Genomic DNA, 19391 nt, shown 5'->3' with positions numbered 1-19391 from the left:
GCCATTGGCTCATATTTGAACCTTGTCCCTTAAAGGAGAGCACTTTTAAAGTAAGGAGTATTGTAAAAACAGATTGGTTGTTTTTGATAAATTCCTCCTTCATCAGTTGACTGACTTCAAGGAAATTTCCTAGACGATGATATGAATTAATAATGAAGTAATTAAGAATACATTTTTTTTTTAAGATTTTATTTATTTGACAGAGAGAGACACAGCGAAAGAGGGAACACAAGCAGGGGGAGTGGGAGAGGGAGAAGCAGGCTTCCCGCGGAGCAGGGAGCCCGATGCGGGACTCGATCCCAGGACTCTGGGATCGTGAGCTGAGCTGAAGGCAGTCGCTTAACCAACTGAGCCACCCAGGCGCCCTTAAGAATACATTTTTACAAGATTCCCAGGCAGACCACGGGCTAGAAAGAAAGCACCATACAAAACGCAGTGCTTTAAACTAGAGAAATGATTTGTGTATATTTTAGCAGACAAAATTAGTCTATCATTTACTCTTATTGAATCTCAAAGCAAATTTTTACTTGTTTAGAAACAAGAATGATAACTGGAGGGGCACCTGGGTGGCTCAGTCGTTAGGCGTCTGCCTTCGGCTCAGGTCATGATCCCAGGGTCCTGGGATCGAGCCCTGCATCGGGCTCCCGGATCAGCAGGAGGCCTGCTTCTCCCTCTCCCACTCCCCCTGCTTGTGTTCCCTCTCTCGCTTTGTCTCTCTCTGTCAAGTAAATAGATAAAATCTTAAAAAAAAAAAAAAAAAGAATGATAACTGGACCCATAATAAAATACAGCATCAATCTTGAAATGTCTGAAACTGTAATTTGATGATGTACCTTTAGGTTACTCATTAGTTATAGAAATATTAAACAGAAGCTAAAGAAGATTTAAGCAAGATAATTATTATGTAATGATAAACATATATTCCAACTCTATTTGGGAATATTATTTGCTAGAATTTTGTGGGAACAAGAACACTAATAGATTTCCCAATTAAAGAAGTACAATGACCTGAACCTTCTTGTTTGTATGTACACAGTTTGGAATCCATGGAATTTTAAAAAATATTGATGAGTATAGTTGCCTTCTTTTTCCATGTTTAAACTTGTTTCTCTTTTATTAGTCTGCAAAAACTAGTGAAACTTTGCAAAGTAATGAGGAGATGGAAAATACAAAAAAGTTTCTAGCTTTGACTGCTGCATCAGAAGAAACTATCGGTGAGTAAAATTTGTCTTTGTTTTTTTTTTTTAAAGATTTTATTTATTTATTTGAGAGAGAGAGAATGAGAGACAGAGAGCATGAGAGGGAAGAGGGTCAGAGGGAGAAGCAGACTCCCTGCCGAGCAGGGAGCCCGATGTGGGACTCGATCCTGGGATTCCAGGATCATGACCTGAGCCGAAGGCAGTCGCTTAACCAACTGAGCCACCCAGGCGCCCAAAATTTGTCTTTGTTTTTATCTCATAGATTATTTGGATTAAAAAAAGATTCCCAGTTCAGCTATTTTTCCTTTCTCTTTGAGCCTAATTGTTCTTTAGGGGAAATGATTACATTAGGTAGGATTATATGGAACTATCCTGAGTGTAGATAAGTTTCAGAGGTTTCTAGGGTTTATGTCTGCTCAAGGGTGTGGGGGCAGGGCAGTGTAAAATTGGCAAAAAGACAAAGTGTCTTTGCCTTTACTTCTTGTCTTCTTAGATACCTCTAGACACCCAGTCGATGTAGACAGTCTCCTAACTGCCTAGAATCCTTCCATGGAGGGTCCCACTCAGGCTTCTGCAATCCCTTTGATAAAAATCTGATTTGTCCTATTTCCTGTTCTCTTCTAGTATTGCTTTTGAGACCAGCCAATTAATTGTGCGTATTTTTACATTCTCACCTTGTGTTTATGTATATCTATGATCCTTCTTTTCATCCTCCTCCTCCTTTATCTTCTCTTCCTCCTTCTTCATCTATAGAGGTATTATGGAGTCATGTAATCTTGAGCTTACTTATACAGTGGTGAAAATTTTAGGGATTGGGAAGCAGTTGATAAATTTTGGCAGGACACTTTGGAAATCCTTTAACTTACATCACGTAAGTGGTTCTCCAGTACTGCTCGGGGCTAACACTGACTCTGAGCAAGGGCCTCTGATTTCTCTGAGAATCCTCAGATCCATCTGTCTTTTGCAAAGTGAATGTCCAACATTGTAGAAGCCCGAGAACCTGACTTAGACTTCTGCAGCTGTTTAGCATGAGCTTTGATATGAATGAAATTCCTTCAGGTTTGTTTCTCTCTGGACCCAGCATTGAGAGCCCAGAAGCTGCTCGGGCCTGAGGGATTTGGGGTTGGAATACACCAAATGTTTCTCCCCAAGAAGGTGGGTGCCTATCTGGGTTGCCCTTTCTATGACTAAGGATTTTTTTTTTTTTTAAATGAGTCTGTCTGAGTTTCTCTTTGTAGATCTGTATTTAGATTGGCCTTGTTGAAATTTACCATTTGTATATCCTAATTAAAACACCAAAAACTATTTGCCTGTTAAAATCATAGATCATTCACTTTCTACTTCTGTTTTGTTATAGAAGTAACACATATGTAATCTTTATTAGAAAATATTGGCAAACAGGAAGAAAAAAAATAATCACCTAAATTCTTAACTTGCCGAGAGAATCATTATTAATATTTTTGCTTACTCTTTATCTTTTGAGACATTTTTAGTGCAAATAACCACATATATTTTAAAAATAAAAACTAGATCAAATTATATATATGGTGTTTTGTAATCGGCTTTCTAATTTGTATCTCATGAGCACCTTTAGCTGTCAGTAAGAATAGAGCTCTGCGGTAGTTAGCTTCCAAGATGTTTGCAATCAGTTCCTTCCCTCTATGTATGCTCATTCCAGTCCTCATAGAGGGATGGAGTCTATGTCTTCCTGTATTTTCAGGCTGGGCTGGGCTGGCCTACTTTGACCAATAGATTACGGCAGAAGTAATCCTACACCAGTTCCAGCCCTAGCCATTAAGAGGACTGGCAGTTTCTGTTTCTCTTCTTAGAAGGCTCATTCAGGGGAGAGCCAGCCATCCTGTAAAGGGTCAGAGCATGAATGGGGGGGTGGGGTGGGGGGGGAGGCAGAGGGAGAGGGAGAAGCAGACTCCCCACTGAGCAGGGAACCCAACGTGGGGCTCCATCCCAGGACCCTGGGATCATGACCTGAGCCAAAGGCAGATGCTAACCGACTGAGCCACCCAGGCACCCCAACAGTGGATTTAATAGTCGTTTTAAAGCTTTACTTATTTAAAATGAAATCACAATTTGAATCTCTGTGGTAATTAAGGAGGTTGAATATTTATTCTTTTAGCCATTTTGGGAATTACTTGTTCTTTTATAAAATGAGGTGCTCCTTTTTATTGATTTGAAGGACTACTTTACATATTAAGGATAGTAATTCTTTGACTATTATAAATACCAAAAACATTTTTTCTAACTTATTATTTTTAGTTTTATAGTATTTCTTGTTCTCCCAAACTTAATATATATTTTTTAAGATTTTATTTATTTATTTGTCAGAGAGACACAGAGAGAGAGCACGAGCAGGGGGAGTAGCAGGCAGAGGGAGAAGTAATGTCCCCCTGAGCAAGGAGCCAGATGTGGGACTCGATCCTAGGACCCTGGGATCATGACCTGAGCCAAAGGCAGACGCTTAACTGACTGAGCCACCCAGGCATCCCAATATTTTTTTTTTTATTTAGCTAAATCAGTCATTTCATTTCTTTTTTCATTGTTGCTCTGCTTAAAAAGGTCTTTTCCAATACAAGATGACATAAAAATGTACCTGTGTTGGGTGCCTGGGTGGCTCAGTTGGTTAAGTATCTGCCTTCAGCTCAGATCATGATCCTCGATCCCATGATTGAGTCCCACATTAGGCTCCCTGCTCAGCGGGGAGTGTGCTTCCCCCTCTACCCCTCCCCTGGCTTGTGCTCTCTCTCGCTCACTCTCTAAAGTAAATAAAATCTTTTTTAAAAAATGTACCTGTGTTTTCCTTTAGTATAGTTATTTTTTATGAAAAAAATTAAAATGTTAATCTGCTTAGAACTCATTTTGTTGTGATACATGAAGTAGAGAGTTGATTTGGTGGGTTTTTTCCCCCAATTTGTTAGCTAGCATCAAAAGATCATAAATAACAGAAATAAAATCAATGAATCACCAAAGTAGTAATTAGTAAAAGTTTATTGTGCACACATCAAAAAGGCAGCTTGCAAACTGGGAACACTAAAGCCAAAACATGGAATGAGGCTCAGGGGTAATGTTTACTTCATATCAATTTTTGAAAACACTTGAGGTTTTGCTTATGATTTCCAGAGACGTAAGCAAGAGATGACCCAGGTCAAGTTAGCCTTGCGAAATAAGTTAAATTAGGGTTTGTTTGTATGACTAAACTGGTTTTGTCTGCTCAGATAATTTTTAAGGCTTGTCTCCATTTGTTTTTTAAATTAAATTAAATTAAATTAATAAAATTTTATTTATTTGACAGAGTGAAAGAGTACAAGCAGGGGAGAAGCAGAGGGAGAGGGAGAATCAGGCTCCCTGCTGAGCAGGGAGCCCAGTGCAGGGCTCAATTCCAGGACCCTGGGATCATGACCTGAGCCAAAGGCAGACTCTTAACCCACTGAGCTACCCAGGCAACCCTTTTTTTTTAAATTTGAGAGAGAGAGAGAAAGGGAGAGTGAGCAAGCATGGGCACGAGCAGGGGCAGGGGGAGAGGGAGAGAGAGAATCTCAAGCAGACTCCCCACTGAGTGTGGAGCCTGATGTAGGGCTCCATCCCAGGATGCTGAGATCATGACCTCAGCCGAAATCAAGAGTTGGCTACTTAACCGACTGAGCACCAAGGTGCCCCAGTCTCCATTTGTTTTTGATATTAACACTAGTTATCTCAGGACCTTTTATTGGATAATCATCATTTCCTCACTTATTTGAAATGTTAACTTTATCATGCACTGATTGGGTCTCTTTCCAAATTTTCTATTCTCTTCCGTTAATATTTCTGCCTGCACATTTTATTAGGGCAGGTATATTGTCTTTTTCAAAAGGTTTTTTGGAATAACGTGTTTTTCTCAAGCCTATTTTTTCTCTTTGAGAGTTGTTTAGCAGGGAGTCCATTATTTAAGAAAAAAGACCGCAAAGCACCTTGAAACTTACAGCTTATAGAATGCTATTTTACTAACTTAAATGTCTGAAGGCTGCTGTATGAAGATAATCTGTCTTGAAAAGTACGATTTCTTATATTTTCTTTCATGTCTGTCGGTAATTCTGTATCTTCATAGAACTAAGACTGCATTCGTTTTTCCAAATAAAGAACATGGACAGTGTCAGGAATATAATTCTGGATATGACAGTATCTGAGCCTCTGTATTTCAGGAAGCTGGGGCTAAATGTTGATTTCTCTAATGGATGATGCGTTTCTAAGAAGCCGTACCTACCTCCTGTGGTTGACTCTGGAGCAGGGACTTTGAGACAGGGGATCCATGGTGGCTTTTTGACATTAACCTTTTCAGGCATAGAGTTCACTACCGAATGAACTTTTGGCCCTGCAGGGCAAGACTTTTGTTTTCAGTTGTCTTTTCTTCAAAATCAAACCAGAACTATCAAATACACTTTACTTCTATTTTTTTAAGATTTTATTTATTTACTTGACAGAGAGAGGGAACACAAGCAGCAGGAGCTGGAGAGGGAGAAGCTGGCTTCCCATGGAGCAGGGAGCCCGATGCAGGGCTCAATCCCAGGACCCTGGGATCATGACCTGAGCCGAAGGCAGACGCTTAACGGCTGAGCCACCCAGGCGCCCCTACACTTCCCTTTTAAAGCTCATGCCATGTTTATTTGGCTTAAACCTGTCGAGCTCCCTGTTGTAGCTTTGGAGTCACGCGACTACTATAAGCCCTGCAGACATTTGCAGTAATGTTAGATTAGCACTAATGTTCTAACGTGGAAATCAGTTGGGCTTCATGAGCTGAAAGCTGGAGTTACCAGGGACTCGAAACCTATGTTCAGGGAGAACCACCAGTTTAAATATGATCATGTTAGAGTTTCAATTTTTGGATTTTGAATTCTTAGTCAATTATTATGTATTGGCAGTGTTTATTGTGCTCAGAGCAGATAAGATGTAAAAGTAGGGTCAATGGAAAAGGAATGGGAATAATAGATACTGTTAGGTGAACCAGATGTCTGTTGCTTTTCACTCTCACTGCTGTCTGTAGTTCACGTTGGACCGGTGTGCCCAAGGGAAGAGACAATGTTATTGTGTTCCTGGTTCTGCAGATTTAAGTAAATTCTTTTTTTTTTTTTTTTTTTTGTGACTGGTCTTTTAGAGAAGGCAAATTCCTTAGTGAAATTTCCTGCTGGTGTTTTGTATCATAGGCGTATTTTTAACAGTCACACATATCTGATTTCTAAATATCTTAAAAACCAAAGGAGATATTTACTTTGGACTACATTATTAGGCTAATTACACATTTTTTCTTTACATTTGACATAACATAGTTATTACTTCATTCCCAAAGAGGAGACTTTTGGAATCTTCAGTCTAAGAAAGGTATTATTAGCAGATGATTTTCACTGTATGTATAAATGAATAGAAATATAAGAGTCCAATTTGACCACATAGCAGTGATTTTAGTCTCCAATTCCTCCTATTGCAACATAGTCGCATATTATAAAATGGTGTGAAACTACTTACGTTTGTTCTGTTCTGAGACTAATTTCTTTCCCATGTTATTCACTGAACTTTGGCTACCCTTCTTAATTAAAAGTATAAAATTGAAACAAACAATTATTTTGATCAAGCCTATATATAGCTATAAGTTTTAAGGTAAAATGTTTCTATAAGGCTTATGAAAACAGAAATCTGTTACCCTGTTCCCCTCCATAACTTTTTGTTACCAGGAAAGCACAAAACCCTGTAAATTATCCAGTAGGTGGCAGCATCTGGTTAAAATATGCACTTTAAAAAGAGTGGAAGAATTTAGAGCCAGACTTATTTAGACTTGAACTTTATTTTTTGAATTTAAAAAAATTTTTTAGACTTGAACTTTAAACACGTATCTACAAACATACCCAAATCTCCCTTCTGCCTCTTTTCCCTTTAAAATTTTTAAAAAGGAGAAATTCTTAGGATGAATATTCTTCCTAATCTCTCCCCCGTCACTTGCTTAACCTTTTTTTTAAGAGTAATGTGAGGGACTTTGGGCTGGTGGCACAATGGCAATTTCCAGCCAGCTCCTCAGACACAAAATACATCCCAGCCCCTTCTAACATCACAAAGAACCAACAGCAAAACAAAAGATACTGGTTTTTGAGTTATATATTTAGTTTTATTGATAGGTATAAACACGAGTGGGGCCTTGACACCAAGAGAAAGATAAAAACCACATTAAATTGATTTTTTTAAACCACATTTTGAGTTGATAATGCAGAGTTAATAACCTCGAGTTTAACTATTGAGATGCTGAGGTAGACAAGATTGCACTTGCTAGAAATATTTTAAAAGTCTTTCCACCCCATTTTGAGGGGCCACTTTTAAGTTTTTATAGAGAAATCTGGTGAAAATCAAAACTCCTTACCCTACCAGGAGTTTTCCCTTAGTTTTTAGCATTTCTCTGATGAGTGGAGACAGAATTCTGTACTCTCTGAGGCAAACACATCTAATGATAGAATTGTTCATCATCAGTGTTTTTGATGGAAGTTACTCCTTTTTCTTTTGTCACATTGGCCTCTCTGTTTCCAGCTCTAAATTTGTAAGTGTATGTAGGCACAACACAGCAGAATCTTAATCAACCAGGCTTCTAATGATCTGAAAATACCTCTTTGAAAGTGCTTTTCTGTGAAATTCAGGTATATGCCACTTCTGCTCGTGGATGTTAAGATTGAATATTCTAAGAAAATATGGTAGTTTCTTTCAGCTCTGATTTGCAGAAGATTGAGGGAGAAAATCAGTTGTGGTAACCAGGAGGTTAAGGATTTTTGGTTTTTAACCTCTGTTACAGTCTTAATATTACCTAGCAATGTCTTTTGCATTCTCCAAAGTGGCTATTCCAAATACTTGCTGTGTGTTTAACCTCTTGTCTTCTGCAAGTCCTTCACTCCTGCCTGCCTACTGTCCAGAGAAAACAACCACCTGGGTGGGAATCCCTTCCACATTCTTTCCTTATGTCTCTAAACTGCCCTCTGTTCTCCTCCATCCCCCATCTTTCTTACCTTAGATTGAGGGAAGGTGCTGTTCTCCAAGGCCAAGGTCAGCGACATCCCATCCCCTTCACTCCGCCCCTGGCTCCTGACCCATCCATCATTCTGTGTCTCACCTAGAGCTTCTGTCTGTCCTCTGTCTCCTTCCCTTCAGCTTACTATGTTTGAATCTTCTGGTCCTAAAACAGAAAGAGCCATCAAACCAGCCAAACATACAAATAAAACCTCCTCCCTCAGTTCTTCACCCTACTCCCAAACAGGTCCCATTTCCTTTCCCTCTTCTTAAAAGTCACACTTCTTGAAAGAACAGTCCACACCTACTGGGGCTACCTGGTCAACTTCCATTTACTTCTCAACTCTTTAGTGGTCTGTGTCTTCTCCTTTCACACTACAGAAACTGCTTCCTCAGGAGTCCTCTTAAATTCGAACCCTCAGTTTTTATCCTACTTGACCTCTAGCATCTAGCACAGTTGGCCAGTCACAGACTAGTAGCATTTTTACTGGTGTCATTATTCCATGCCAGCTCTCCTCTTTTTCTTCTCTCTTCTCCCTTACTTCTCATTGTTGAAATCTGTTTCTCCCTCTGTGTGTTTACCTCTATCTGGGTTAATGGTTTCATCATCCATCCAGACTTCATGATGGTTAATTTTATCTGTCACCTTGACTGGATCGTGGGATACCTAGATGTCTGGGTAAGCATTATTTCTGGGTGTGTCTTTGAGGTTGTTTCCAGAAGAGACAGCATATGAATTGGTGGGCTGAGTGGCATGCATTACCCTCCCCAGTGTGGGTGGGCACCATCCGATCTGTTGAAGATCTGAATAGAACTAAAAGGTGAAATAAGGGAGGATTTGCCCTCTCTGCTTGACCACTTGAGCTGGAACATTGATCTCTTCTGGGCCTCAGCTGTAATTAAATTATCTTATTAATTCTAATTATCTTTAGTTGCTTTCTTTGAGTCTTGTTAGTTTATGATCACCTGGAAATAATGTTAATTTTTGTGTCCTTTTCAATAATTATTTCTATTCTGAGAATTTTATAAAGACTTAGTGTTGAAATTTATGAATGCATTTCATTATCTATTTAAACTATCATCAAGTTTTTCTAGACAAACTTATTTAATGTTTTAAAATCAATATATATATTTATTTATTTTAAAAGATTTTATTTATTTACTTGAGAGAGAGTGAGCAAGCGAGAGTGAGAGAGAGAGAGAGAGAGAGAGAGAGAGCATTAGTCGGGGGGGGCGGGGCAGCAGAGGGAGAGGGAGAAGCAGCCTCTCCGCTGAGCAGGGAGCCCGATGTGGGGCTCAGATCCCAGGATCCCAGGACCATGACCCGAGCTGAAGGCAGACGCTTAACCAACTGAGGCACCCAGGCGCCCCTAAAATCAATAATTTAAATACTAAATGAGTTTTATTCTTGGGTCAATATTTCTTGGTTATGAAGGATTATTCTTTTAATTTAGTACCAGATTTGAATGGCTGAATTTACTCAGAACTTTTGCATTTATATTTATAAGTGAGATCTGCTGTGTGTGTGTGTGTGTGTGTGTGCGCGCGCACGTGTTTGCCTACATACATGTATGTTCTGGTGTTGACGGCAGAGGTGGGATTGGGAGGGTGTGTGTGTATGCTTTGTTAGGCGATGTTAACTTCATAAAATGGTTGGGGCTCGCTGTTCATTTATTTTTATGCTTTGAAATAGTTTATATAATGTGGGGATTATCTGTTCCCTAAAAACTTGAAAGATTTCACTGGAAAAGCCATCTGGTTCAAATAATTTCTTGGAGGCAATTCTCTGACTCTTTTCTCAGCTTCTTTCATATTTACTATTATATTTCAGTTTTCTAGTCTTCTGAGTCAATTCTGGCAATACATCCATGTCGGTGAGATTTCAAAGCATCCATTTTACCAAGATTGAACATTTTACTAATAAAATTTCATATAGTATTTTAAAAGAAGAATTCTCTTTATTGTTTATTGTGCCACATTTCTTATTTCTGATTTCATTCCTGTTTTCCTTCTCTTTTCAATCTAAAAGTTTTTTTTTAAGTTAACTTTTTTTAAGCACAGTTTTAGATTTACAGAGAAATTAGGACAATAGCATAGTGATTTCCCGTATATCTGCAACCAGTTTCCCCTATTATTAGTATAGTATGATACATTTGTTATAATTAATGAACCGATATTAGTACATTATTATTATTTTTAAAGATTTTATTTATTCATTTGACAGAGGGAGACAGAGAGAGACAGAGTAAGCACAAGCAGGGGGAGCGGCAGGCAGAGGGAGAGGGAGAAGCAGACTCCCTGGCAAGCAGGGAGCCTGATGTGGGGCTCGATCCCAGGACCCTGGTATCATGACCTCAGCCGAAGGCAGACGCTTAACCGACTGAACCACCCAGGCGCCGATTGATACATTAATATTAACTAAAGCCTACACTTTCTTCGGACTTTTAGTTTTTACCCTTTTTTTTTTTCTGTTCCAGGGTGCCATCCTGGATACCACATTACATTAGTATATGCGTCCTCATGTTTCCCTAGGCCACTCTTGGCTGTGCACTTTCTCAGACATTTGATGACTTTGGCAGTTATGAGGAGTACTCATTAGGTATCTTGCAGAATTTCCAGCATCTGTGATTTATCCATGTTTTTCTTTTTCTTTTTTTTTTTTTTTTTTAAGATTTTATTTATTTATTTGACAGAGAGAGACACGCGAGAGAGGGAACACAAGTAGGGGGAATGGGAGAGGGAGAAGCAGGCTTCCCGCGGAGCAGGGAGCCCGATGCGGGGCTTGATCCCAGGACCCTGAGATCATGACCGGAGCCGAAGGCAGATGCCCAACCAACTGAGCCACCCAGGCGCCCCTCCATGTTTTTCTTATGATTTGATGAGGGTTGTATGTTCTTGGGCGGAAGACTACAAAGTTAAAGTGCCATTTCCATTCCATCACATCATACTATCCACATAACTTATCAATGTGGATGTCAACATCAATCACCTGACTGAGGAGGTGTTTGTTAGATTTCTCCACTGTAAAGTTCTTCAATTTTTCCCCTTTTCCATCCTGTCTCTGGAAGGAAGTTACTATGTGCAGCCCATCCTTGAAAAGTGGGGAGTTAAGGCTTCACCTCCTTGAAGGCGGGGTATTTACATAAATTATTTTGAATTATTCTGCCGGAGATTTGTCTATTCTTCCCATGTGTTTATGTATTTTTAAATATTTTATTTATTTATTTGGCAGAGAGAGACACAGCAAGAGAGGGAACACAAGCAGGGGGAGTGAGAGAGGGAGAAGCAGGCTTCCCTCTGAGCAGGTGGCCCGATGCAGGGCTCGATCCCAGGACCCTGGGATCATGACCTGAGCTGAAGGCAGACACTTAACGACTGAGCCACCCAGGCGCCCCTCTTCCCATGTATTTATTCAATCACTTTTTATATCAGTATAGACTTGTGGGTATTTATTTTATACATTGGATTATAGTAATCTAATATCCCTTTATTTTGCTGCTCAAATTTTTCCAGTTTTGGTCATTGGGAGCTCTTTCAGTTGGCTGCTGTGTCCCTTTTTTTTTTAGGAAGGGGCAGAGGTAGAGGGAACTCGATCTCACAACCCTGAGATCATGACCTGAGCTGATTCTGAAATCAAGAGTTGGATGCTCAACTGACTGAGCCACCCAGGGTCCCCCAAGCCACCCAGGGTCCACCCCACCCCTGTGTCCCTTTGATGTACCTCCAACATTGCGAGTTTTGTTTTGTTGTCATTGAGCACTTCCTTACTTTCTGGCACTAAAGGATGCACCAGACTCGGCTTGTATATTTCCTTTTTTTTTTTTTGCCTCCCCAGCTTGTATATTTCCTACCTGAGTCCTAGAATCAAGGCACCCCTAGACGCTTCTGATCTTTTAACTGTCTCTATAGTTTGCCTTTTCCGGAATGTTATATAATTGGAACTATATCCTATGTAGCCTTTTCAGATTAGGTTCTTTCACTTAGCAATATGCCTTTAAGATTCATCAGTATCTTTCTGTGGCTTCATAGCTGCTTTCTTTTTGTCACTGAATGATATTTCATTCTATGGATGTACCATAGTTTGTGTATACCTTCAGCTATTGAAAGGTATCTTGACTGCTTCCAGTTTTTGGTGATTATGAATAAAGCTGCTTTAAACATTTTATGTAGGTTTTTTTGTGGACATAAATTTTTCAGTTTGCTTAGATACATATCTAGGAGCAGGATTGCTAGAACATATGGGAAGACTGTTTAACTTTGTAAGAAACTGCCTGTCTTTCAAATTGGCTGTACCATTTTGTATTCCCACAAGCGAAGAATGAGAGTTCCTGTTGCTTTGCATTCTTGGCAGCAATTGGTATTGTTTTCTGGATTTTAGCCATTCTAATAGGTATACAGTGGTATCTCATTGTTGTTTTAATTTGTATTTGCAATTCCCTAATGGCAAATCATATTGACTATCTTTTCAGGTGCTCATTTGCTCTCTGTATATTTTCTTTAGTGAGTTGTCTATTCAGATCTCTTGCCCATTTAAAAAAATTGGATTGTTTTCTTACTAAGTTTTAAGCGCTTTGTATATTTTGGATACAAACCCTTTATCAGATATGTGTTTTGTAAATATTTTCTTCCGTCCTGTGGCTTGTCTTTTTGTTCTCTTTACAGTGTCTTTTGTAGAGCAGAAATTTTTAATTTTTTTTTTTTTTAAAGATTTTATTTATTTATTTGACAGAGACAGAGACAGCGAGAGCAGGAACACAAGCAGGGGGAGTGGGAGAGGGAGAAGCAGGCCTCCCACCGAGCAGGGAGCCCGATGCGGGGCTCGATCCCAGGACCCCGAGATCATGACCTGAGCCAAAGGCAGTCGCTTAACCAACTGAGCCACCCAGGCGCCCCCAGAAATTTTTAATTTTAATAAAGTTCAGTATATCAATTTTGTTCTTTCATGGATCATGCTTTTTTTTTTTTTTTTTAAAGATTTTATTTATTTATTTGACAGAGAGAGACACAGCGAGAGAGGGAACCCAAGCAGGGGGAGTGGGAGAGGGAGAAGCAGGCTTCCCGCGGAGCAGGGAGCCCAATGTGGGACTTGATCCCAGGACCCTGGGATCATGACCTCAGCTGAAAGCAGTCGCTTAACCGACTGAGCCACCCAGGCGCCCCATGGATCATGCTTTTGATGTTGTATATGAAAACTCATCACCAAACCCCAGAGCACATGGATTTTTCTCCTATGTTTTCTTTTAGAAGTTTTATAGTTTTGCATTTTACATTTAGTTGAATTAGTATTTGTGAAAAGTGTAAGGTCTCTGTCTAGATTTGCCTCCCTTTCTCCCTCCTTTCCTTCCTTTCTTTTTTTGCATATGGACATACAGTTATTCCAGTACTATATTAAAGAGATCATCCTCTCTCCACTGAATTGACTTTGCTCTTTTTTTAAAAAAGGATTTTATTTATTTATTTGACAGAGAGAGAGACACAGAGAGAGAGGGAACACAAGCAGGGGGAGTGAGAGAGGGAGAAGCAGGCTCCCCACTGAGCAAGCAGCTGGACGCAGGGCTTGATCCCAGGACTCTGGGATCATGATCTGAGCTGAAGGCAGATGCCCAACGACTGAGCCACCCAGGGCCCTGTGCCTTTGCTGTTTTCTTAAAGATCAGTTCACTAGGGCACCTGGGTGGCTCAGTTGGTTAAGCGACTGCCTTTGGCTCAGGTCATGATCCCAGAGTCCTGGGATCGAGTCCCACGTCGGGCTCCCTGCTCAGCAGGGAGTCTGCCTCTCTCTCTGACCCTCCCCCCTCTCATGCTCTCTATCTCATTCTCGCTCTCAAATAAATAAATAAAATCTTTAAAAAAAAAAATCAGTTCACTATATTTTTGTGGATCTATTTCTGAACTCCCTATTCTGTTCCAGTGATCTGTGTGTTCTTTCACCAAAAACATGTTATCTTGATTACAATTAGTGTTTTCTTTTTTTAAAATTACACTTGTACATTTTTCTTTTTATACCTTCAAGAGCCAGTTTTGAATTTCTTTGCTCATTCTGGCTCATTTCTTTATTATTTCTTTTCTTCTTCTTCTTTTTTTAAAAAATATTTATTTATTCGACAGAGAGAGACATAGTGAGAGAGGGAACACAAGCAGGGGGAGAGGGAGAGGGAGAAGCAGGCTTCCCGCTGAGCAGGGAGCCCAATGCTGGTCTCAGTTCCAGGACCCTGGGATCATGACCTGAGCCGAAGGCAGATGCTTAACAACTGAGCTGCCCAGGTGCCCCTATTACTTCTTTTCTTGACCTTGTTATTGTTTTCTCTAGCTTCTTCAGTTAAATTAGTTAAGCTCATTTCATTTTCTCTTAAAATATGTATATTAGTCTTCTAGGGCTGCCATAAAAAAAAAATACCACAGGTTGGGTGGCTTAACCAGCAGAAATTTATTTTCTCACAGCTCTGGAGGTTTGAAGTCCAAGATCAAGGTGCTGGAAAATTGATTTTTTAGTGAGGTCTCTCTTCCCAGCTTGCAGATGTCCACCTTCTCCATGTCCTCATGACCTTTTCTCTGTGCCAAGGGAAGTGGGGAAAGGGATAAAGAGATCTCTGGTGTCTTTTCCTCTTCTTATAAGGCCACAAATTCTATTAGATTAGGGTCCCACTCAGTGACCTTATTTAGCTTTAAGTACCTCCTTAAAGGCCCTGTCTTCGAACACAGGCACACTGGAGGTTAGGGCTTCAACATACACATTTTGGAGGGATACAATTTGGTCTATAAAAATATGATAAAAGCGGGGCGCCTGGGTGGCTCAGTTGGTTAAGCGACTGCCTTCGGCTCAGGTCATGATCCTGGAGTCCCGGGATCGAGTCCCGCATCGGACTCCCTGCTCGGCAGGGAGTCTGCTTCTCCCTCTGACCCTCCCCCTCTCATGCTCTCTCTCTCTCTCTCTCATTCTCGCTCTCAAATAAATAAATAAAATCTTTAAAAAAAAAAAGAATATACTTTAAAAAAATATGATAAAAGCATCATTGGTATGAATTTATTTCTGAATATAGCTTTATCTCTAAAGTGCGTTCTTTAGTACATGGTGTTATCACTATTCTCTACACATTGTTATTGCGTACTTATTTCCTTATTGATCTAATAGCTACTTGGAAAATCATGGTGACTTTCCCTTGTTCTCCAGAATTTTTTATAAGCCCTATATTTTAAAAGCTAATATAGAAATTTATAATATTGCTTTGATATTTTGAATTTATTGAAATTAGTCTAATAGAATGGTTCTCAATCCTAGGGGACATTTGGATATGTGCATTTTTGGTTGGCATAATGATGTGCAGTGGGGGAGGGCTTCATGTAGTTCACAGGGGTGAGACCTTCTGGATCACCACGCTATAGGCCAGCCATGAGGAACTGTGGTGTGTGTGTGTGTGTGAGAGAGAGAGAAAGAGATTGAGAGAGCAGGGGATGAATTTCAGGCCCTGTCTCTAAACATGGCACGCTGCCATTGCTTTGCTGCTATCACATGTAAGTGTGGAGCACTGTGTGTGGAGTCTCCTTTCAGAGTTGCAGGTGTGCAGTGAGGCAGAGCCCACTCTGCTCTGGGTTTCCTCCTTTTCTTTGGGGGTCTCAATCCACTTTCAGGATTTCAACTACCTCCAAGGGAATGCATACTAGGGAGCGGCCTCACATTGTGTCTACTCTAAACTCATTTCCTTTGATGCTCTTCTAGATCCTTCTCCACTGTCTGGGATGGGGCTTTAATTTCTTCCTTAGGTGGCATGAAACAACTTAAATCCTTCCTGCAATTTTTCTCTTTTAAGACTCTTATTTAGAATGTGCTCAGTCCTTTAAACTCTGACTCTTGCTCTCTGAAGGGAGATTTTTTTGCCCCCACATAAATATTTGTAGTGAGGAGAGGGATCTTTTAAAATTTCCTATTAAATTTAATTTTGGTATAATTTCAGACTTAAAGTCTCAGGAAAAGCACAAAGAATTTTCAAAAACTCTTTATCCAGATTCTCCAAGTGTTAACGTATTGCCACATCCTCCTCTGTCTCTGTCTCTGTATAGATGTGTCTCCCCTCTGCCTCCCTCTTCACACAAGGACACGTGCCCGTGCGCACACACACACAAGTCAAGAAATTAGCACTGATTCAATACTATTGTCCAATCTACTGACTTTCTTCATATTTTGCCAACGGTCCCACTAAAATCCTTTCTAACCAAAGAAAGTCCATTATATTGCACTTAGTTGTCATGTCTCTTTAGTCATTCTTTGTGTTTTATGACATTGGCATTTTTGAAGACTATAGGCTTGATATTTTGTAGACTCTTCCCCCATCTGCGTTTGTTTCTATTTCCACAAAATTAGGTTCAGGTTATGCATTTTTGGCAGGACTCCCACTGTGTCCTCAATGGATCCTATCAGAAGGGGCATGATGTAAATTGTCACATAACTGGTGAGGTGAACCTTGATCACTTGGTTAAGGTGGTGTCTGCTAGGTTTCTCCACTGTAAAGGTACTAGTTTTCCTTTTGTACTGAGTAAGTCATCTTTCAGGGAGATACTCTGAAGCTATTGTGTCATTCTTCAAACTTTCATCCATTACGTTTACCATCCATTGGTGATTCTTACCTGAATCAGTTATTATTATGATGGTTACCCAATGACTATTTTCTAATTTCATTACTTCTTCTATAGTAATTCCTTTTTTTTTTTTTTTTTTTTATTGTAAGGAAGAGTTTTCTAAAGGAGGACTTTGGAAATTCAGAAAATGTTTTTTATTTTTTCTCTTGCGGAGTTAAGCTCCTGAAATTGAATAACTGACTTTCAAAACTGTTGTCTTTTTTTTTTTTTTTAAGATTTTATTTATATATTTGAAAGAGAGAGAGATCACAAGTAGGCAGAGTGGCAGGCAGAGGGAGAGGGAGAAGCAAACTCCCCGCTGAGCAGAGAGCCTAATTTGGGACTCGATCCCAGGACCCTGGTATCATGACCTCAGCCGAAGGCAGACGCTTAACTGACTGAGCCACCCAGGCGCCCCGGAACTGTTGTCTTTTCAGCTCAAAGCTGAGCTATGAGGCCTTTGCTCTAGGCTGTGCCCACCTTCTCTCTGAGGTACTAAGTGTACAGAATACCACTGAGACCATTGTTGAAGAGTCACAGGATCACAAGAATCATTTTAGCCTGGGAAAAGCCCTTAGGTTAAAATTATCTCCAAATATCACCTTGCTGTAACAGTTTTTAGTATTGCAAATTTTCATATTTTTGTGTCTTTCTAGGTGTTTTGGTATAAAAGTGAGTGAAACTGCTATTAAAAAGGAATTATGGGATCAAAAATAAATATATTACCACTTGAAAAGAACTTTAAACCTTTCTGTATTTTACACAAAAGTAGTTTACCCCTCTTCCACCCAAGGTTTACACCACTGATTTGCTAGATTAACTCATCGAAGATCATGTGGGATTAGCATTGTAAGGTCAATCCCAATGATTTTCCATTGTTTTGAATTCTAAGTTAGGGAATTGGAATCGATACATTTCTTTTTACCCTCAGACATTGTATGTTTTGAATTGGGTGATATTTGTATGTTGGGGTGAATGTATCTTCTGCCAACTTCCTTTGCCTGTATCATCTCTAAGAGGGTGATTGAACCAGGTTTGTTTCAGAGACAGGTGGTGGATACTATAATATCCCCAGGCTTGTCATGTTTCTGAAGCAAAAACAGTTCTGGGCCACAACCTGGCAGAGTCTCTCATGTTAAGACATGGAGACTTGAAAGAAAAGGATACTTGTTTATGTTATGTCTATTTCTTACAGATATACAGTGTCTACATTAGCTAAAAGGAGAAAATAAAATAAATTACATTGAAACAAGAAGAGTTGAAAAAACACAATTTCCTAATTTCTTTATGGGTATTAGCCCAAGAGCATAAATCCCAAAGCTATCCCAAAGAAAGAAAGCTAACTGCTAAGAGTCTCCTGGTTTTCTCTTTCAAACACATGCTTTTATTTGTGTTTATCTGAAATCTTTATTTGGGGATCCAAAAGAAAAAAAACCCACGAAGTTATTCAGTGTGCATATTCTCTATATTATGAATGTTGGAATTTGGATACATTAACTCCAGAGAGTTAATGTGGTATTTTAGCACACACTTTGTACATCCTCTTTGCATAGAAGTCCTAGGGAAGTGCTTCTTGACTATCTTGATTTTCTGCTGTTTATTTCAGCGGCTAATGTGTATAAAGATGATTATCATTTCTACCTGGCAGTGACATCTTAAGAAATGTGTATGTAGAGGGGATTGAGGAATATTGCAGAAGATGTTGGATCTTCCTTTTAAACAACTATTCATGTAGGCAACTTCTTACTTATTTTGTGTATTTGAACAAGTGATTTTTTAAATCAGTAGATCCTTCTCGCTATGAGCATGAAGACACCTTTTTCTCAGTGTTTCACACTCAAGTCCCTCCAGAAGAATATGAAAACCGTATACAGAATGTCAATCAAGGTATGTTTCGATTTGTGTGATTTTGCATATTGTCACAAGAAAATACTAGCTATACACAGAAATATTCACAGATGAAATAATTTGATGTGATTTAATCCAGAGGTAGGTGAAAGTAGGTTAAGGTTCTAGATGAAACAAGATTGGTCACAAGTTAATCATTGTTGAAGTTAGTTGTTGAAGTTTATGATACCATTCTTTCTACTTTTGGATATTTAAATTTTATGTAATAAAGAGTTAAAGAAAAGCTGGTTTCAAGTAATAGAAAACTAGCTTAAGCAAAAAAGAAAATTTATGGAAATAATCCTGGAGGTAGACAGCTTTTTTGATTCCCAAGAGCAAATTCTGTGGTTAGTCATTGAGAGGGAGACTCAATTTTGAAATTGCAGAGAAGACAACAACTGATCCAGCTTGGGTTAGGCACCTGCCGCTGGTCCAACCAACTCATCCAACCCAGCAAGGGTTGGGGTTAATATAGGAACGTGGCCACTTCTACTGTTGGTCACCACCAGGGTGGAGAGGAGAAGACAGTTCTAGTGAGACAGTTCTGACCAGACGACTACAATTTAAGAGACTATTATAAATGTAGACATGAATGCATATAATTTGAGTTATTTTATTTATTTATTTATTTATTTATTTATTTATTTATTTATTTATTTATTT

General features: G+C 39.4%; 1 protein-coding gene across 2 annotated transcripts in view; it reads left to right on the top strand.

Annotated features, from left to right (window-relative positions):
* Positions 1-1149: 1149 nt before the first annotated feature.
* The window catches only part of LOC118003277 (fibrous sheath-interacting protein 1-like), a 21324-nt gene continuing 3082 nt past the window's right edge, over positions 1150-19391 (top strand). Inside the window, exons 1-2 of one of the 2 annotated variants that reach the window (XM_034994156.1) lie at positions 1150-1214; positions 18627-18728. In XM_034994156.1, the coding sequence (XP_034850047.1) occupies positions 1160-1214; positions 18627-18728 (157 nt within the window). In that variant the 5' untranslated portion in view covers positions 1150-1159. The remainder of the gene's footprint in view (positions 1215-18626; positions 18729-19391) is intronic. The other variant, XR_004677300.1, reaches the window with a different exon arrangement.

Source organism: Mirounga leonina, unplaced genomic scaffold (assembly GCF_011800145.1).
Source record: "Mirounga leonina isolate KUSES-001 unplaced genomic scaffold, KU_Mleo_1.0 Mir_91, whole genome shotgun sequence".
In the NCBI taxonomy this organism is placed as follows: Eukaryota; Metazoa; Chordata; class Mammalia; order Carnivora; family Phocidae; genus Mirounga; species Mirounga leonina.
Note: the sequence above shows the minus strand (reverse complement) of the source record. Positions and strands in the feature narration are given on the sequence as shown.